This window comes from Cicer arietinum, chromosome 1 (genome assembly GCF_000331145.2).
Source record: "Cicer arietinum cultivar CDC Frontier isolate Library 1 chromosome 1, Cicar.CDCFrontier_v2.0, whole genome shotgun sequence".
NCBI lineage: Eukaryota > Viridiplantae > Streptophyta > Magnoliopsida > Fabales > Fabaceae > Cicer > Cicer arietinum.
Genome location: NC_021160.2, coordinates 19,039,205 through 19,061,066, shown reverse-complemented (window position 1 = coordinate 19,061,066; position 21,862 = coordinate 19,039,205). Strand labels below are relative to the sequence as shown.

The 21,862-nt window shown below is 28.7% G+C and overlaps 3 protein-coding genes across 3 annotated transcripts in view; all 3 read left to right on the top strand.

Annotated features, from left to right (window-relative positions):
* Positions 1 to 5,484, top strand: part of LOC101502597 (probable sugar phosphate/phosphate translocator At3g17430) — an 8,847-nt gene extending 3,363 nt beyond the window's left edge. Inside the window, exons 3-9 of the mRNA XM_004488139.4 lie at positions 2,374 to 2,405; positions 2,494 to 2,544; positions 2,843 to 2,904; positions 2,983 to 3,244; positions 3,874 to 4,139; positions 4,226 to 4,320; positions 4,954 to 5,484. Of these exons, the coding sequence (XP_004488196.1) occupies positions 2,374 to 2,405; positions 2,494 to 2,544; positions 2,843 to 2,904; positions 2,983 to 3,244; positions 3,874 to 4,139; positions 4,226 to 4,320; positions 4,954 to 5,139 (954 nt within the window). The 3' untranslated portion in view covers positions 5,140 to 5,484. The remainder of the gene's footprint in view (positions 1 to 2,373; positions 2,406 to 2,493; positions 2,545 to 2,842; positions 2,905 to 2,982; positions 3,245 to 3,873; positions 4,140 to 4,225; positions 4,321 to 4,953) is intronic.
* Positions 5,485 to 6,983: 1,499 nt separating this feature from the next.
* LOC101502284 (cytochrome P450 CYP82D47-like) lies at positions 6,984 to 10,911 on the top strand. Its single transcript, XM_004488138.4, has 2 exons — positions 6,984 to 7,965; positions 10,146 to 10,911. The coding sequence occupies exons 1-2, from the start codon at positions 7,063 to 7,065 to the stop codon at positions 10,773 to 10,775; spliced, it is 1,533 nt and encodes a 510-aa protein (XP_004488195.1). The 5' UTR covers positions 6,984 to 7,062; the 3' UTR covers positions 10,776 to 10,911.
* A 5,703-nt stretch (positions 10,912 to 16,614) lies between these two features.
* LOC101501737 (uncharacterized) lies at positions 16,615 to 18,623 on the top strand. The gene is made up of 5 exons (XM_004488137.4): positions 16,615 to 16,980; positions 17,149 to 17,217; positions 17,322 to 17,397; positions 17,492 to 17,556; positions 18,298 to 18,623. The coding sequence occupies exons 1-5, from the start codon at positions 16,837 to 16,839 to the stop codon at positions 18,376 to 18,378; spliced, it is 435 nt and encodes a 144-aa protein (XP_004488194.1). The 5' UTR covers positions 16,615 to 16,836; the 3' UTR covers positions 18,379 to 18,623.
* The last annotated feature ends 3,239 nt before the right edge of the window (positions 18,624 to 21,862 follow it).

The following is a 21,862-nucleotide window of genomic DNA, read 5'->3' as shown; positions in this document are numbered from 1 at the left end:
CCCCCCCCCCCCCCCCCCCACCACTTTAACTTCCCACCCTCCATTTTTATAGAAATACAATTTTACCCTTTTAACTAAAAAAAATTTAATTTAAATTATTCGAAAGTTTTGAAAAATTCGAAATGGCAATTTTCAGAATTTTCGAAATATTTAAAACTTCCGAAATAGAAAACTCCAAATATTTTGAACTATTTCGGAAGTTTCAAATTTTTGAAATAAGAATTACATTTCAAAAATTTGGAAAGTTCCGAATATTTCCAAATATGGAAAGTTTCTAAATATGGAAAAAATCGAAATTTTCCTATTTTGAAAGTTTTGAATTGTTCGAAAGTTTCAAAAATTCTGGAATTTTCTATTTCTAAAGTTTCAAAATTCTGAAATTTTCTATTTCGGAAGTTTCGAAACTTTCAAATTGATCAAAAGTTTCGAAATTTTTAATCATTTCTGGAAAAATACATTTTGAAAGTTTCATATTTATCAAAAGCTTCGAAAATGTCAAAAAAAATCACTTTTTATATTTCGAAAGTTTGAAAATTTTGGAAGTTTCAAAAAATAGGGTGAATAATGGAGTGGTTAATTTTTTTAAGGGACAAAATAGTATTTTCATTTGGAATTGGGGGTGGGAAGTTAAAGTGGGGGGTGCATGGTACATTTCTAAAAAATCGGGGAGGTGTGGGTTTGGCCCGTTAGATCGGTTTAAAAAATTTATTTCTTTTTTCAGTTATAGAATCTGTTTTAGTTCTGGATAAAGATGTTTATTGAAATTTGAAACAGTTTATCATAAGGATTTGGAACAAATTAAGTGCACGTAGGGGTAGGGTAATTACGCTTGGGCGCAAATGAGTACCAGATACTTTGAAGATTATCAAGCTTGTAGAGGCCATTTTCACCTATTATTCCTCTTAGCAAGATTTCAGAGGAACCGTGTGGTTTTAAAAGGCAAAAAGTAGGGCCAAACTAAGAAAACCTTGTTGCCTCTATCAAACTTACGAACAATGATCAAGTTTTTGGTTATATAGAAGGCACTAAGAGTAAGTTTTTAAGAGAGCGTGTGGTGTGTGGCTGGAGTGGAGATTGAAAAGACATGGAACCAGTACTCCAGTAGAATGAATGGACAAACCTTGGCTGTTGCCCATTAGTGCTTGTTCTTGACTCTGGCAAAGAAGTTCTGTCAAACAAATCTATTACATCCAGTGTAGCATAATGAGACTTAGGAAAACTGAAGAGTCAGCGTGTGTGCTGTTGCACATGACCTATATTTTAAATAGAAATATTGAACAGCCGGTGATTATTACTCCCATTTTTGCTGTAATATGCAAACCTTTCAATACACAAGCTCAAGCTTAGCTTTGCCTACATTCTAATTTATAGTATTTGTAAGCAACATATATTTAAACAGATATGCGGCTTATATATAATTCACTTAATGATTTCTTTAAACAGATATGCGGCTTATGAATGCTATTCGGTATTTCACTTAGCGGTTTGGCATTGCACTATTTTTTGTGATCTGTGATTGATAACACTGATTTGTTCTTGTCTGACCTGACTTGGTCTAGTCGTATCTGGTGGCTGCTTATGGAATAGATTTAAATTTTGCTAAGAATAGAACCTGTTGGAACAGTAGTAGTTACCAATAAGATACTAATACTTCATGTTCTTAAAATAATTTGCTATTTACAAGTAGCTTAAAATATGGTTGGTTTTAATCTTATTCATATCGGTTTGCAAAATTATATCTTAAGTTCTTCCACATAATTCAAGAAACTGTAAACTGAAGTTAGAACACTAATCAAACGAATGATCTACTTTTGGTTTTTAAAACATGTTTTCCAAACAAATTTACTAAGTTTTTTATCATCCTTTTTCTAACTTTTAAATTATTTCCATAATAATGTTATCAAACATATTTTTGAAGTAGTTTTCTTCCAAACAATAATTTTTCATTTTTTTTTAAACAACCAAGAAAACCCAAAACAGAGTCAAACTTACTTCTCAATCAGTCCAGAGTCTGGATAGTCTGACAATCCATCCTTGAAAGAAATATTGAGATGCAGTTGATTATCTGAGCCGTGCAAGTTATTACTTTATTTGAGGAGCATGGATATAAATCTTCATGGTTAAATAGGGAGACAAAACAGATAGACATAAAATTATCAAATTAGTATTAGTCCTTGAAAGATATAGCATTGGTCTTGCTCTCCCTGAATAATTGAAATTACTTTCGAAGTCCTTAAAGGTGTATTTTGTTGGTCAAATTACTTCTTACGTCAATTATTTTACAATTTTTCTAGATACACCCTTCCTTGACTGATTATAATCTGATTATTTGGTGGACACCATAACCCATATTCTCATGTTCTGTTATTGCAGGTTGTGTCTCCGGTCAAAATGACATTTGAAATGTGAGTGTGCCATTAATTTAAATTCTTGAGCTTTACTTGTCCTTGGTGAAACCTTTTTCTTAAACAAGTTTCTTTCTTTCCATGGCAGATATGCAACGTGTGTGGTACCAATAAGTGCTTTCTTTGCGTCGAGTCTTTGGTAAGGACTGCATCGTGAGCAAACTAAACTTTTCCTGATTTGGGATAATCATCATTCTCAAATTTGTTAATAACATCCGTCCATTGTTTATGTGTTTCCAATCACCGTTTATTTCGACGAGTGATTGTTGAACAATTGATGTTTCTCTTTACTTTGTAGTTATGAGAGGTGACAAGTATGATTTATTCAATTTGTTTGTGCCTAGATTGAAACACTGATGAAACAACACTTGATAATAATATCTACGCTTCCCAAGAAACACTTATTTATACGAGCTATTTGTCATTGGTTGCAACAGGTTCGGTAACACAGCCTACTTGCACATCTCTGTGGCTTTTATCCAGATGCTCAAAGCTCTGAGTATGTTTTTATGAACTTAACACTGTTCTCTTACTACCGAGTTGTGTTTCCTTGATTTTAAAACTTGATATTTTGCAGTGCCGGTGGCAACTTTCTTTATGGCTGTTTTGTGCGGCACTGACAAAGCAAGGTGTGATGTGTTCTCGAACATGCTGCTGGTCAGTGTTGGGGTTGTCATTTCCTCCTATGGGGAAATTCATTTTAATGTAGTTGGTACAGTTTACCAGGTGACAGGCATATTTGCAGAAGCTTTAAGACTGGTCTTAACACAAGTTCTTCTTCAAAAAAAGGGATTAACTTTAAATCCCATTACAAGCTTATATTACATAGCTCCCTGCAGGTATTTCTGTTGATATCTTCAAGTTGTTTTCTCTTACGACAAATCATTGGATTCTGTACTACTAGTTTATACGATACTCCTTCCTTTCCATAGTAAGTGTCAAAGCCTAGGTTTTTTCACACAGATTAAGAAAATTATAAACGAATGCAAAAAATGTTGCAATTTTAATAAATTATCCTTATTTATTATTATTAATGTATATAATGACTTGAAAGTGACGAAGACAATATTAATTTAGATGTAGAATTGAAAATAAATAATTAATGTTCACATTGATAAAGTAAAATGACACTTATTTTGTAACAATTTTTATATGCTAAAACAACATTTATTCTGGAACAGTCTGAGTACTAATAACCCATTCAATTGATTCATGGTCTTCTGTATTTGGGCAATAATTTCTATGCATGTGTAAAAACTTTTCTCTCTATTTGTTTATAATCACACTACATTTGGGCAAAGTAGACTGCATATATCATGCACTTATGAATACTGCATATATCATGCACTTATGAATAGCTAGCTCTAAATGTATTTTTGGTTCTTACTAAATAATGCAATATATGTCAATAAATCTAGTTTTTATTCATATTTGAGTTGCTAACATTTTTGCCCTTTGTTAAATGCAGTTTCGCGTTTCTCTTTGTGCCTTGGTACATGCTGGAGAAACCTGTGATGGAAGTTTCACAGATTCAGTTCAATTTTTGGATCTTCTTTTCCAATGCTCTATGTGCTTTAGCCCTAAATTTCTCCATTTTCTTAGTTATTGGTAGAACTGGTGCTGTGACCGTCCGGGTTGCTGGCGTCCTCAAAGACTGGATATTAATAGCTCTTTCGACAGTTATATTTCCAGAATCTACAATAACGGGATTGAATATAACTGGATATGCTATTGGTAAGCTTTTTTTTTTTTTTTTTTTCTTTTCAAAGAAGATTTTTCAATCTGCCTCTCTCACTCATCATTTCATTTTTTTCTTGCAGCCTTATGTGGAGTTGTAATGTACAATTACATAAAAGTTAAGGATGTCCGTGCCTCTCAATTGCTCATTGAAAGTATTCCCGATCGGATGACTAAGGTATAATTTCCTAAGTTGTATTTAACATATATGTTAGTATAAATGTGAATCAATGTAAACCTAGTTATATGATGTAATGAGTTAGAAATCAACTTTTACATAAACTGGGTCAAACAAGCTGATTCTTTAGGAAATTTTTTGATGATGGTGATATGTTGTTATTAGGTTTAATTATGATTTTAGTCCTCCAATTTAGGATAAAGTTTGGTTTTGGTCCCTAAATTTTACAAGTTATTATTTAGGGACTAAATAAATCAACAAGGATTAATTTTAGGGAGCCCTTAGCTATACCTAGTCCAATGGTGGACCAGGTTGCAATTACATGTTGACGAGTAATTATTCATTTTTAAAAAATTCTAGTAGGTTAATAGTGTCAATTTAAATATTTTAAGTATTAAATTAACCTGCTGTAATTTAATGAGCAGTCCATGGTTGGACCTCTTTGTAGAGGGTCCATATAATATGAACCCTTAATTTTAGTGTATTTTAGGACATTGTAGTTGAAAAAGATACTTTTTTTTTCATCAGGAACTAATACCAACCAATATCATATAAGTTGTGGGATTAAAAATATAATTAACTCTTATTGTTGTTGAAATATCCATTGACCTAAGGAAATTGTTGTATGTACAGGACTGGAAATTGGAGAAGAAATCATCTGATATTTTTGTGCCAGATAACACTAGTGACAATGAGGGAAGCAGTGGAGGTAATGGCACTGTCTCTGATATAAACATCGATGAAGAAGCGCCGCTAATTCCATCAAGGTTATCTCATATTGGACGTACACAGCTAATGAACCATGCAATAGGAAAATGAAAACCTAAATACAAGGTTCATTTTAGAGAACACTTTTGGAAGAAGAACTTGTTGAAGGAATAAACTGAGTCAAATGCATCTTATTCCTCTCATTCTTTTTAGACTTTAGGTTTTATAATATCTTACAATGAAATCAAATGGTTGTTCTTTGGACACAATTGACTTATATAACCAAATCTCCTGGTTTGGAAGCTAGTAATTATTTAATTGTTTTTATAGTTATTAAATGAAACTTTGTAATCTGAGTAGTTTTATTTTTGCTTCAAATTGTTAGGATTGAACTCTGAATTAAAAGAGCTATTGTAATACTTTAGCCATTGCAATCCATTCATTGGAGTTTCAAAATTGTTCACTTGTATATACAGGTTATCTTCAAAATTGATTAGGGGCTACTGTTCCATTTCACTTTGGTTCTTACAAAAACATCATGTATTTGTGCATGTTAAAATTAACCCATCTACATATCATTATATCGACATATAGGCACAAAATATCCTACGCATGCTTCTACAATCACAAACAATAAAATATATTGCAAGACAAAACAAAGCAAAAGAAAAAAGACTACTAATTAAGAACTCATTGTAAATGCATTGGATTGCATAACGTGTTTGCATCAATTGCAAGAACAAAAACTCCAAATTAGAATTGAATGCACATTCCTTATGAAGACAGAAGATAAACTACATTTGTATCTAAAGAAGCAAAGTTAGGAATGACAATGACCATAATACACCCGTCATTTCATCAACATATAATTTTTTTTACTGTTGTTAACGAAAACCCACATATAAATTCACCAAAAGAGAACCTTTGACCAAAGAGAAAAAGATGTTTTGAAGGCTGAGCAAAGAGATTAACCAAAGAAGAAATGGATTTGCATCCTAACAAGCATTTAACCTAAGCCGGTGACTAGTGCCGGCCAGCTCAATGGTAAGGCCGCAAAAACAATAGCTTTAGACTTCTAAATAAAATAAATTTTTTTATGTAATATTAAAAGGCTTTTTATTCTATTATTTTCAAAATTAAAATTAATAAATTTTTATCTCAAATTAATATTATCTCAACAAGTATTCAATCAATTGAAAACTTCATTAATATTCGTCTTAAACCTCTGTTGTGTTGGACCAGCGGTGATGGTGAGTACAAGGTTCATATCAAGATTGAGACAAAAATGATATGTGTTGAATGAAGCTACAATACGCCAAAATTCACCTCCTAAATATAAACTGAAACTATTATAATGTTAGATATAGATTATACAAGTTTCATATCATATCTATCGTTCAAAGTATGACTCATTCTTCATCTCTAATGCACCTCAATTATTTATTTATTTTTAAAATCAATACAAGTAATTAATAATGTTAACATTGTTAATCTTTACCATATAAAAATATTAGAAACTATTATAATGTTGGATAACATTAATTGTAGGTATCATAAATATGTAAAAATAACACATGTTTTAGGTAACTTTATTAGTAGAACTACTTTCCTTTGTAGGTGTAAATTTATTGGCGGATTTTATGGACTTGGATTCTCTCAATCAAAACCTCCCTTCATCTCTTAAATCTTTTTTATTTCTCTCTATTTTATTTTATTTATTCATTTTTTATTTATTCGAATCGAAAGTTTACATCGTATAAATCATACATGTAAAGTTTTGTACAAATCTAAATTCATTTGATATATTATTGAGATACATCAAAATTAATGTTTTACCCACTTTAAATGAAGATTAATCTTCACGAGTATCAATAACAAATCAAATAATTTTAAATTTATGTAAAAATGTACCTGCTTATAGAAATAATCTATATGACATAAACTTTCGTTCCAACATTTTTTGTCAAACAAAAAAAAAGGAAGAGAGTATATATAAAGTGAAGGAAAGTCTCAAATGGAATACCATATCACGATATGGATGTAACGATTGAATATCTATACGCAGTGGTTGCCATAGTTTTGTGCATAGTACTAATATCATACTCTAAGAGTGATGCGCGAACACAACCACCTTTAGCTTCTGGTGGATGGCCTTTCATAGGTCATCTTCACCTCTTAGCCAATTCTAATGAACCTCCATACATAACCTTAGGAAACTTAGCAAACAAATACGGTCCAATTTTCAGCCTTCGAATCGGCGTACACAAAGCCGTCGTCGTGAGCAGTTGGGAATTAGCAAAAGAACTTTTCACCACCCACGATCTCATAATCTCCTCCCGTCCAAAATTCACCGCTGCTAAGATTTTGGGACACGACTATGCTAACTTCGGATTCTCTCCTTACGGAGATTACTGGCAAAAGATGCGTAAAGTGACCGCATCGGAGTTGCTATCCGCTCGGAGATTTGAGGCGCTTCGAGACGTTAGAGATTCAGAGGTGAAGAGATCGTTGATGGAAGTTTATAATAAAGGTGATTTAAAAGTGGAGATGAAAAGGTTTTTAGGGGACATGAATTTGAACGTGATTATGAGGATGATTGCTGGGAAGAGATATTCGAGTGAAGGTAGTGATGAGAGAGAGGTGAGAAAGGTGAGGAGGATTTTTAGAGAGTTTTTTCGTTTGAGTGGTTTGTTTGTGGTTGGTGATACGATTCCGTTTATTGGATGGGTTGATTTTGGAGGACATGTGAAGGAGATGAAGAAAACTGCTGAAGAAATGGATAGTGTTGTTTGTGAATGGTTGGAGGAACATCGACGGAGAAATGATAGTTTGGAGAGTAAGATGGAACAGGATTTCATTGATGTGTTGTTGTCTGTTCTTGATGGTGTTGATCTTGCTGGTTATCATCTTGACACTGTCATTAAAGCCACTTGCTTGGTACGCACCCAACACTATTTTTAGTCTTTTAATTTCTTTTTCTCATTCATTATTTTCTCTTTAATCAAATAATGATGTATTTGATTAAAAATTAGGATAGATATGTGTTATATTTTCAAATGCATTTTTTTATATATTACATTTCAGCGTAGTATACATTAGTATGAATACTCCTTAGTTTATATGATAGAATCGAATAAGAATATGATCATAGTTAGATTCCCTGAAAATTAACTTCATAATTTGAACGAAATTCTGATTATTAGTGTTATTATATTAATAATTTTAACTATTGTATTTTCAACTTAAAAATGAATTATAGTTAATTTAAATTTTTTATTTTTCGAGATTAATTTGAAGATTATATTAGATTAAATTTAAATTAAGATTGAAAATTTTAAAAAAGTTACACTGAAATTTAGTATTCCTATATATATATATATATGTAATTAAAAATATTTTTAATCTTTCAAGTTTATTTCATGCAAAAAATATAAAAATTTTATTTTTTATAAAATTATCAAACAAGCAGTTTTAACCTCTTTAGAAAAAAAAAAATAGTTATTCTTAATTTTTTAAATGACATTTTGTAAGTATATTTAAAAATTTATAAAAAAAATTTCACCAAAATTTATAATTTTTTAACTAAAAAATAAATTAAATATACAAAACTCATAATAAGAATAACAAAAATATGAATTTTGAATTAAATTTTAAATTTATATTTTATGAAATAACTATATATGCTTAGATGACAATTATTGTAGTGAATGTGAAACATAAACTAACAAATTTGACCTTCAACATTCAAACTTTTCTTTTGATAGAGTGAACAATTGAACTTTGACAATTGAATCTTTAACTACATCCAAAATAGTGATCATAGTGAGTAGAAATGTGTGATATTTAACTACATCCAAATTAGTGGTCATAGTGAGTAGAAATGTATAGTAGTGCGTGCGTTTATTATTTTTTCATACACTTATACATTTAAATATTTTTATATTATTCAACATCTTATCTTCTCTCTTATTTTCTCTTTATGTCTCTCATACTATCATATAATTAATATATTATCTACATCATCAATCTTTTTACCCTCTTTACATCCTTATTTTTTAAAGTGTATACTTTCCTAATGAACACCAAACAATTTTCTTTTCTTAAAGAGCGTGGTCACCAAAGTCATACTATTTAACACTATGACATATTAAATGTCTCCACAACGTTTTACTATTTAAGGTGTATTTATAAAACTTGATGTCCTGTTTTTCAATAAATATGAAGTTAAAAAAATTACAAAAACTACATTTTAATCCATGAAAAAATAATACAAATTTAATCTGTTTTTTAGGCAAATCAATAAACAAAAATCAAAGTATATTAGAAAAATATTTGGGTGGTCACAATCCCAAATAAATATTATTTGAGCACACATATAAAAATAATTGAAAATTTGATCATTTCACATATATTAAGAAAAATGTATAAATAAAAGAGATATAATATTACTTTTATCAAATTATATATCTTTGTTACATATTGATTCATTATAAATTTTATAAATGCATAGTGAAAATTATTGCATGAAAATGATGTAAGTAGTATTAATTAAAGAATACAATTAGAAAAAAGTGCAAGAAATTGAAATAATCGTTCATTTTAGTATAATTTTTTTTTATTGCAAACGGATCAATTATTTTGAGATGAAATCATTTAATGATTTTAAAAATAAATACTTTCTCTAAAATAAAATATAAACAAAAATTATAATTAAAAAATTGATATTTTTGGACTAAATTCTTAATCAGAAAGAGTATTATTCAATTATTTTTTATATTAATACTTAACTTAATTTTTCTTCATAAACTTTTTTTTTTATGGTGATTTGTGCACGTACCGTCTAATTTAAAGTGTACTAATATAGAATACATATCATTGCGATATTTTGATAGGGACAATAAGTTCTTTCATTCAAAGACTTAATAGAGTGTTTTGATCACATTTCTCCTCTTTATGTCTATTTTATTGTATGATTTAATATTTACCTTTGTTGTGGTCCCAATCTCATGACCTTTTTCCATTGATTTTTCATGATCATTAGTCACTTTGTTAACTTATGGTACTTAATTATCAAACTTCCTATATTAAAATCATGAAACTCTTCGATTTTTCTACAGACATTAATTGCAGGGGCAACAGACACAACAACAGTAACTATAACATGGGCACTCTCATTATTACTCAACAATCGCCACACTTTGAAGAAAGTTCAAGACGAATTGGACAACCACGTTGGTAAAGAAAGGCTAGTGAATGAGTCAGACATAACCAACTTAGTTTACCTTCAAGCCGTTGTAAAAGAGACACTACGATTATATCCCGCAGGACCACTCTCAGGTGCGCGTCAATTCACTGAAAATTGTATCCTAGGTGGTTATAATATCAATGCAGGTACACGATTAATTTTGAACCTTTGGAAGATGCATCGAGATCCACGTGTTTGGTCAGAACCATTAGAGTTTCGACCAGAAAGATTCTTAAATACTCATAAAGATGTTGATGTGAAGGGTCAACATTTTGAACTTCTTCCATTTGGAGGTGGAAGAAGGTCTTGTCCTGGCATAACATTTGGACTTCAAATGACACATTTGGCCTTAGCTGCTTTTTTGCAAGCATTTGAAGTTACAACTCCAACAAATGATGAGGTTGATATGAGTGCTACCTTTGGACTCACAAATATAAAAACCACACCACTTGAGGTTATAGCCAAACCTCGTTTACCTCACCACCTTCTCTTTCTCGATTAACATTAACATTTAATTGGTTTGTATTTGAGTATATGGTGTGATGTGTTTAACAATAATTGGTTTTATGTTTTTAAATAGTGTTTTGATTCTCTACAATAGTTGCATTATGTAGTGGTAACTACATCACTTTCTTCAAGTCAAATCTCTTCTTTATTTGTTGTGGTTGATTTTTTTATATTAATTTAAGTTTATTTGTTGTTTTCATTTTTTTAGTTAAGAATTTCCAAAATTAATTTAATGATAATTGATAAATATCTCATCAAGTTTCATGTTGATTGATTAAAGAAATTAATGTTTAATATAACAAATTGAGAAAAATTAGAAATATTTCATCTAGTTTTTGGTACTTAACATTAGTGACTAGTGGTTGGGAGACTTTTTACAAATCAATACTAAAAACATTTACCAAAGGTTTAGATACAATATTTTTTGGTATATAAATTATTTAGCGAATTTTTACTAGTGCTTGATTATTTGTGTGTGTAGTGTCGCTTAATGTTCTATAGACATTGGTAAATCTTTGTGTTAGAAAATAAAAAGAATAGTGGATATATACATATGACTTTGATGAAATAGAAGTTGAGCATATGCTCAGAGGTCTCATATGAACTAAATGGAATGAAAGAACATAGCTAGTTGCATGATGAAGTTGTTGTTTGACCATGATAAATTAACCTTTTCAATAAATACTCAGTTTCAAAAGAATTTTTAAAATAAAGATGCAAACGGCATAAATAAATGAACACATAGCTGAATTTATTCACTATTGAGTTTGTAGTTGCATCTAGTTACTAGTCTTGAATTTTTTTTCATTAAATCACCTACTTTACAAACATTAGAATATACTTTTATCAATTTTGAATATACTCCAATCTTTTCGAGTTCGACTAACTACAGTCAAGTTTTTGATAAAACAAGTATTACTTGGTCAAATTATAATATTTCAAATCAAATTTTAATTTACACAATTTTTGGTTTTGATACAATAATTAAACTCAATAATAAAACTAATTTTTTCAAAACAGTCCATTGATTTTCAGTTTATTTATCCATAATCTACAATGAAAATAATTACAATAATTAAAAAATATATAAATAGAGATTGAATTTGATTGGTTTGGTTTTAACCTAAACATGAAAAATATTAAACGAATTTAAGTAGTTTGGATTAGATATTTTGATTTGTTGGGTCATTGGTGTGATTCTTACTCTTAATATTCAAATGAGTTATTTTTCTACTAAGTCACTTGTTTTTTGAAAAATCATCCAAAAAACTACTTAAAATAAAAGCTATTTTTGATAGTTTCTCAACATTAATTTATATAATTTTTTTTATTTAAAAATATGTGATTTTTATTGGATAGAAAACCACAAAACTTATGTTTTTCCTTAAAACTCTCTAAAAAATTCGTTTGTTACATATTATAAAAAAGTGATCTTTTTATAAATAATTTTAGTACTAAATAATTTAGAAATTAATTTTTAAAAGATTATAAAGAAAAAAAGAAGCTATTTTGTATTCATATGTTGTAAAAAAAAATCGATTAAGAGAATCTTTTTTTTATTTAATATTTTATAGATTTTCAACTTTTCTTTTAAGTCAATTTGTATTTCCATTTTTTGTTGTGTTTGTTTCTATGGTTCTATTTCAATACCAAATTGCTGATAAGTTTTGAGATGCATTCTTTATGCTATTCACATTCTTTCCCATACGCACAAACGATGTTCTCCATTTACATGTTATTTTATTTGATAATGCAAAATCACCATACTTAATAATTATATACAATATTAAATATCCAATGTTAAATTTACAATAAATTCATTTCTATTACGTGAAAATATCTGTGATCAATTTTACATACGACAATTATAAGTAAACTCTCATTTATGTGTTTTTTTACTGTAATATTTTTTTCTACAAATTAATTGTAAGTGGTATAGAGGAATGTGATTTTAAATAAACATGTTAAAATTAATAATTTATTAAACAATAAAAAGAGGTTGATAAAATCAAATTAAATATTACAATTAATATCTGCACGAAATGGCAATTCTTAACAAATATAATAACAATAACAATCATACTATGATCTGACATAGATATTAGTGGTGGATCATGAGAAAAATATTTACGATTGGTTAAGTAACAATGAGATAAAAACTAAGTTAAACTTGGTCAGGTTCCAAAACATCATTCATTGCGTCAAAATCAAGTTCTAAATTATCATATATTTCGTCAAAATGAAGTTCCAAACCATCATATATTTCACCACTATTGTCTTTCCTTTGATTCATTTATCTACATCAGAAGAAAACAATATATCAAAAATTCATAAATATTGTTTACGTGATTCAATAAATATATCATACGTGAATTGAATTCATGAAAACTACGCAAACTCAACTCACGTAGGTTTACGTGAATTATATTTGGGTAATGTTTATAAATACTTAAACTTCATTGTGTACGTGAACTCAATTCACGTATGTGTACGTGAACTGTATTGGTGTAATACTTGAAATTTCTTAAATTGCATAACGTACATGAACTCAGATCACATAAATTTCTCTAATTTTAATAAAAAAAATACGAACTCAAAAGGAGATAGTAAACGTATCTGATTGTTGGTGACTTTATCCGCAATATAAAGAGAATATTTACAAGATATAAATTAAGAGTGAATAGTGCGCGTTATCAATAAAAGATATAAATTAAGAGTGAATAGTGCGAGTTATCAATAAATATGAATTATAAATAAGTTATGATTTATTAATTATGAGTTGAAAGACGATCATAAAGAGAGAAAAATAAAAATCTATACATTATAATAAAGTAAAGATGATAATTTGGCAAGTTTGCCACGTGTCAGTCAAGTAGAGTGTTATGAATATATCAAGTTTCTATTAATAAAAATAATATCTCATTCGTCCGTTAAAAAGTTAATGGCCAATTAAAAAATTAGGAAGAATGAATTAAAAATAAATAAAAAATTAAGAAAGAAAAAAAATAAAACTTTCAATTACATCACGACCTTTGTACGTGATGCATTGAGAATTTAGTGGCCAATTAAAAAATTAAAAATAAAATACAATACACCATGACTCTTAACAGTTTTTGAAGGTAGTTGTATGCGGCTGTTGAGAAGTTAATGGTCAGTTAAATAAATAAGAAGAATGAATTAAAAATAAAAGGCGAGATAATAGCCGGTTAAAAAAATAAGAAGAATGAATTAAAAATAAAAGATTTTTTTTTAAGAAAAAAATAAAACTTCCATTATACCACGACTTTATACATGATGATGCGTTGAGAGGTTAATGGCTAATTAAAAAATAAGAAGAATGAATTAAAAATAAAATACAGTACACTATTACTTGATAGTTTTTTTTTAAGGTAATTGTTTTTAAACACTACTTTATCAACCATCGTTTCAAATTAATTTAATTAAAAAATTTATTTTATTTTACTAATTATTTTCCAACTTTCTTTTTTAATTCGTCGTCATCCGTTAACCGTCTATCCTCAATAATCTCTCATTTTCCGTGTCTCTTTTATAAATATCATTCGTATTATACACAATTTTCTCTTAATTTTTTCTATTTTAAAAATTCGTTATTTATTTTTTTGTTTATCGTTATCCGATGTCCGACAAAAAATCAGATTTTGTTACTTCAATTTCTCCAAAAAATGAGTCATGAAATTTGGTTGTTAGAATCGTGCGATTATGGTTTCTGTTTGATCTGAATATCAAACATAAATTTTATGCAATGGAAATTGTACTGATGATGGATGACAAGGTTTAACTCTTTGTTTTATAAATTCAAATTTTAAATTATACACAAACTTATTTGTTATGTTATTAATTTAACAAACTTGTGTTTCATATTGTTAGGGTCATAAAATTCAAACAACAGTGCAAAAAGCTCTTATTTCTCGATTTGAGACTACTGTTCGTGAGAGAGTTGTGTACAACTTTTGTTCTCTTGGTGTTGCGTCTAACTCTGGAGCGTATAGAACAATCGGACACCAATTCAATTTGAATTTGTAAAATAGTATTTGTTCGAGAGTTTAGTGACAGTACTCAATTTTATTCCTAGAAATTCGAAATGTTTGACAGTTTTTTTAAGGTAATTGTTTTTTAAACACTACTTTAGCAACACCGCTTTAAATTAATTTAATTAAAAAATTTATTTTATTTTAAGAATTCTTTTAGTGCCATTAGACTTTCCTTTTTAATTCGCCTTCTGGTCAACTGTCTCTCTTCCTCTCATTTTTTGCGTCTCCTTTGTAAATATCATTAACTTTTCTTTACCAAATATTCCTTATTTATTTTGTGTTTATCTTTCTCCTCTGATGTCTGAAAAAAAAGATTTTGTTGCTTCAATTTCTGAGCCATGGAGTTTGGTTGTTAAAGTTGTGGGTTTTTATGCCATGGAAATGGTCTTGAAGGATGATAAGGTTTAATTATCTTTGTGTAAATTCAAATTTTAAATTATATTATTTGTGTATTAACAAACCTGTCTTTCATATTCTTAGGGAGATAGAATTGAAGCAACCGCGAGTTTTTCGAAATGTTAGACATCAATTACTACTTTGGTACATATGTTCACACGAATTAGGTAAATTTATTTCAATATGTATTTGTTATTTTATTTTATTTATAAAAAAAGATTACTATTTTATTATATATATTTTTTATTGTTTATGTTTCTAAATTTTGTCTCACAAAAATTGTACATCAAGATTTTTTCTAACCAGTGTTGACACATGAGTTATATTGAAGAGAAAAATAATAGTTTATTTAAGTAAATTTAAATTTAGGCTAAATACAATTCATTACATCTATTACACAGTTTTTAGTTTTTATTGGAAATAATGATTTTTCAAACTTCAAACACTGTTCTAACAAATCTATTACATCACGAGTTGATAGTTATGTGAAAGTGTATAATAATTTTTCAAAAACTATTATTTTAAATGGTTCAATTTTAATTTTACTAATATACTATACATTTTACATTCTAAATTTATTGTTAAATATAATGCAAATTCAAAAGAATTCAAAGGATTCATGAAAGATTAATGAAAACTAACATGCAAATTCAAAAATAAAAAATAATCATAGTTTTTATCTGTATTGTAATCTTTTTTTTTTGTAATAGGAAGATTATTTTTCTTTAGTATTTTATGAGTACTATCGGAATGAAAAATATTTTGTCACTTGATACATCAAGATTTATATGAATTTTTAAATGTCATGTATTTCATATAAATAACATACTATGTTGAATAATAAAAATAAAAATTTATTATTAAGTTACTTACTTATTTTTACATTTACTAATTTACTTAATTTATATATGTCATGTCCATTATTTTAAAATTCTTATTTCATCTAATCTAATTATTTAATTTTTTAATAATTATTGTTTTTATTTTTTTAAAATTAAAAGTATTGTTTTATAATAAGTTTTTTTAGAAAGAAAAAAAAATATTCTTTGTAGAATTCAATAATAAAATTAAAGAGTAGTGTTGGAGTCATGTTTTTCATCAGTAATATTGACAGAAAGTAGTTTTTAAATTAGATTATGATTAAAAATTTTTATTGTAAATTGTTTTTTTAAGTCAACTTATTAATTTAATGTCAATAAAATTTATGAGAATTAATATATATATATATATATATATATATATAAATTAATATAACAATTTATTTATTAAACAGTTTTTGTGCGACACACGGCTTACACACTAGTTAAATTTTAAAGCAATTAAAAAAAAGCATTTTAAGTATTTTAATTTTATAAAAAAATTTATGGGGTGTAGATAGTAATAATTGGGCAGCAAAATTGATAGTATTTCACGTCTGCCCTTTCGCCTAAGACTCCAAAACCATCCTGATTTTTGCTGTCACCCAAGAGCACCGAACTTCCAACTTCCGGCAGCGTTTTCCGGCAATCTGGCACCGCCCTTCCTTCTTTCTCAATCGTTTAGTTCTGGTTCATTTCTATTCATCCTTACCAAGCTTGGGGTGGTTGAAGAAGTTAGGTTTAGGGTTCAATGAATTCCGAAGGATTAGCGAAAGGGGTTGAAGAATTGATGCTAAAGGAGAAAGAGAATGTGAGTGAATTGCAAATCACTTGCTTCTCTGAACTCGTCAATGAAGCTAGCCTCCATTTTCAGATCATTCGCTTTCCCAAACAGGTTTTTTCTTCTATCAAACACTTCATTATTCAATTGTGTCACGCACATGCAAAACTGAAAAGATTACTCTAAGAATGATGAAAAATTAAAACAAAAATTTGTGATATAATCAAAGTTATTGTCATTTCAATACTTCCATATTTTGATATAAATTTTTGTGATAGATAGATATATGTGTGGATTGGTTACATCTCTGCAAAATTGGGACAAGTGTATGCAGCAGCTTCCACTCGTCCTGTAAGTTTTCACATTCTTTTTAAGCTAGATGTTAATTTATGAGTATGTTTAGATGTTATGTATATATGTGTGGATAGTGATGTAGTCTGTGTTTATAAATACAGAACAATACGGTATCTGTAACTTCCATACTTGGAGGGAATTCTGATAAAACAGGTTCTGGCATTGCTGGTCGATTAGGTAACTGTTATGTAGTTTGGTGTTTTCAGAAACTATTCCTTTTGGTCATAATTTAACATTATTTATTTATTTATTTATTTATCATTTATCACAGTGTTAAAGACTGGTCTCAATATAGTTATGGCTTGCAATATTCCAAAAAATAGTCTCATGGTCGAGGTTTGCTTTCTCTCTCTCACGCACTCATTCTTAGCACTTATTAGTTTGGTGAAGCTGTTTCTGCTCCTTGTAAATGGTTTTTTGTTGCTAAATGTTCTAGGATTTTATTTTTTTTTGTGAAAAAATTATATGTTTGGGTTGTTGCTTATGTTTTTGTTTTGCTGAATTGTTCTGGTTTTTACTTTATTTCTAGAATACTTTGTTGTAAATCATGTAGTCCGACTCAACTGGTTAATGAGCTTCCACTAAGGATGAATCAATTGCCGGGCTAGAACAATCAATGACCAAGTTTTACTTACCTCTCGACCGAACTTAGGATTCCGAAGGCCCTTTTACCTATAACTCTTTTATTTCTTTCATATTCAATTATCCGATTTCACTTCTAACATTCTCTCTAGCATTATGATTGGACAAAATTCATGTTGTCCTACCACTTTGAAAATGAGATCCATTAGTTTAGTGGAATCCTCTTAAATTTCAAACAATCACGGGCCGGGTATTGGAGAGAAGGTGTTAAGTGAGTCTTGCTAGGGCTCCTAGTTAATTATCAATTTTTCCAGTTACTGTAATTTGTAAATTATTTACTTACCGAATGGTTGTAAAGTTGATCTGACTCCCTACACAAATGTCGTAATATGGAGTTGACTTGCTCGCAGAACTACCTTTTTTGTATCGTTATTCACAATTATTTAAGCATCATTTTTTAATTCGATATTGATTTCCATCTTTCTTGTATTGCAGATAGCAGCTGAGAAAATATTGATGCAGAAACTTGTTAGTCTGGGCTACACCAAGTCAAGATTGGAAGGGACATCTTTGTAGCATAGGCTGATGATGAGACTTTTTATGCATGCAAAACATGCATTATCCCAATGTTGTTACCTAATTTAGAATCCATGTTAGCTATTGAAAACTTAAAGCTTTGTTATTGTACACAATTCTTATAAACAAGTGTTTGATGCGTGTATGCCTTGTCGATGTTTGGTGCATATCAATAAGATCATTATTGAATATTGATGTTCCAAATATTCAAGGTTCATTAATAACAAATTAGTAATTTTCTTTTATGCTTTATTTTTTAGATTTCTTGTTTGCTTTTATGGAATGTGTTGCAGATAATGATAATGATGCAGCTTTCCTTGAAGGCTAAAGCAGATAAATTATGCTTATTTTTTCTTGAACCGGTAAACATATGTAACTGATATTCATTAAGATATCTTCCTATCAGGGATTTCCAGGAATTAATTTCTGAAAAATCTTCATTTATGACTTCGTGTGCAGTGTATGAAAATTTACAAGCATGCATGGCTAGACCACAAGTGTTCCATCATGTATGTGGTTCCTGTAATACCTGAAGTTACACATGTGGTGATTATAGATCAAAATATTCTGAACTTAAAATTATAGAACAATACATTTGGTGGATCATCCTTTACTATTATTCATGGAGAGTATTCTCTTTTATTAAGGCATTAGACCTTCATGTTGCAAATTCGATTCTCCTTAAAGAGACAAATGTAAATTTTTTTTGTAAGTATTTAGTTAATTCTTCTAAAAAGTGAGCTTAAAGGAATTACTTATGACACAAGTACAACTGATTCATTTGCTCAGAATACCCACCGACTTATTACCAAGTTAAAGTGCAGTCATTTTCACTTCTAAAGACCCAGATAACTATGTATTTATTTGAAGGAGGAATTTGATGCTGCCAGACACAATTGAAAACACTATTGTACTATATATCAATTAAAATAATAATAAATTAACAATGTTGGGTTTATGTAATGTTTTTCTTGCTTCTTTTGGCTTTGTATGGTTTCTCCATACTTGGTGTTACATTGTCCATTTTTCCTTTATAGTTGGGCGCTCCTCGGGATACGTGATCCCCACTAAACTTTTTTAATTTCATAATATTTGAAAATTTCTTTGTTGGTCTATGTATAAAGTTATATTTTTAATTTCTATAAAATTATCCTACAATTAATTTTTATTATTGTTAGAATAAAATATGTTTAATTTTCTTTCAATTAATAATTTGTTGAATGAGTTTTTATAAATATGTTTAGAACATTAAAAAAATTCTCCTTAAAAATTTAAAAATTTTTTGTAGAAGAATTTTTTATAATATTATAAATGTGGTTAAAAAATCATTAAAAAATTTATTGACATTCCAACTGAGACTAAAACTGATTTCTGAATATTTTATAAAGACTAGAAAATATAATTTATTTTAAAAATTTAAAAATAAAATTTTGAAATTTTAAACTAACTAAAATCTCATTTAACATTTTTTTCTTTAAAAAAATAGTCCATAACCATAAATGAAGTGCTTATAATACATGAACTTAGAGCAACGTTAATGGTGAACATCTCAATGGTTGCTTAACCAATTTATAGTTGCCTCCTTTATGCCAAGGTATCTTTAAGCTTTAAGCACTATATCTCATGTTCACTCCATCGGCGAACTTCAACTTTGAGTTGTTTTAACCCATGTTCAACAATCTCTCTCCAACTTCTTTTAATACAATAGTGAACTCTTAAAAAAGTGGGTTCATAGATTGAGAGAGTGCGAAATTGCTATTAGAGGTGCTCTTACTGTTGGGTTTTGGGCTCCCTTCCTATGTGGAGAAAGGCCCAATATGTGCAAGTCCATGTGTCTCACTTATCCAAGTGGAGAGAGAGGTCAGATTAGTGGGCGTGTAAGAGTTGAATTCAGATAGAGAGGCAAAAGAGAAAAGTGAGAGAGGAAGAGCAAACCCTATTTTCGCATAAAACAGAGAAGCTGCACTAGATTATTTCTCCTTCGTTCACCGTCGGATCGGGCTGAAATTTGGACAGCAGGTTCGTGACTCGTGGTACTTCATTCTGACCGTTTGGACCGTCAATCAGAGGTCTGAGGTGGGAGCAATTGAACTCCGACAGCATCAGTTTTTCTGGTTTTTTTTTTGCTGAACTTTGTTCTCAATTTCATGTTTGTTTTCTCATTGTGTTGGCTGATTGTTGTGCTGGTTACCTTGTTGTTTTTGGCTGGTTACTGAGCACGAATTTGTGCCATATTAGAAACTCTCTTGTACCCATATTTTGATCATAGTGGAGCTCTATTACTGGCTTGGTCCCGTGGTTGTTTACTTCTCACATTGAGAAGGTTTTTCCACGTTAAAAATTATTGTGTCATTTGTGATTGGTGATTTTAGTTGCTGTGATTATTTGTTGATTGCTCCTTACAAATTCTTGCAAGTTTGGGAAATTGATTATCCGCTGCATATTGCTCTGTTAGAGTTGTTATTATATTTGTTGTTGAATTTCCCATCACTTACGTGATAGATCACACTAGAAAGATGATTGCTCAAATACCTTTTAATGTTAAAAAAATGCTACAGAATTTATGCATCTGAAAGTATTTTCCAATCAATTTTTAACTGCCAGAAGCTAGATTCTGGAAATTCCTGTGTTTTATGGAGGAAAGAGCATCTGCATAGTAGAAAAATTGTAGAATAAAAGGTTACTTTTGGTACACCGAAATATAAAAAATTTTACATTGTTGATATGCCAAACTTAATTTTAATTTTATATGTGATTTTAAAAGTAGTTATAGTATAAGTCAAATATTTCAATGATTTGACCATTATGATTAACTAACCGAATAAAAATATGTACATTATCGTAGTATTTCTAAATCAAATTAAATAGAAAAATAGAAACAAAGACTCTATTGTAATTTTTATTTTAGAAAATCTAAAAAAAATAACTTTTTAGTTCAACTTATGATCGGTAAGTTGAAATACTGGTTTGATTTAATTCAATTTTTATAATATATTTACAAAATTAACGTATGAGAAAATACATATTTTATATTTGTAATATATCAATTAATTAATAAATAATCTTTCATATATCAATTAATTAAAGAAAAAATATGTATTTCATTAATATTGTATCTCTTAAATATTTTACATTTAGATTTGAATAAAATTATAATTAACTAACCGAATAAGAATATGTACATTCTCAGAGTATTTCTAAATCAAATTAGATAGAAAAAATAGAAACAAAGACTCTATTGTAATTTTTATTTTAGAAAATCTAAAAAAGATAACTTTTTAGTTCAACTTATGATCGGTAAGTTGAAATACTGGTTTGATTTAATTCAATTTTTATAATATATTTACAAAGTTAACGTATGAGAAAATACATATTTTATATTTGTAATATATCAATTAATTAATAATTAATCTTTCATATATCAATTAATTAAAGAAAAAATATGTATTTCATTAATATTGTATCTCTTAAATATTTTACATTT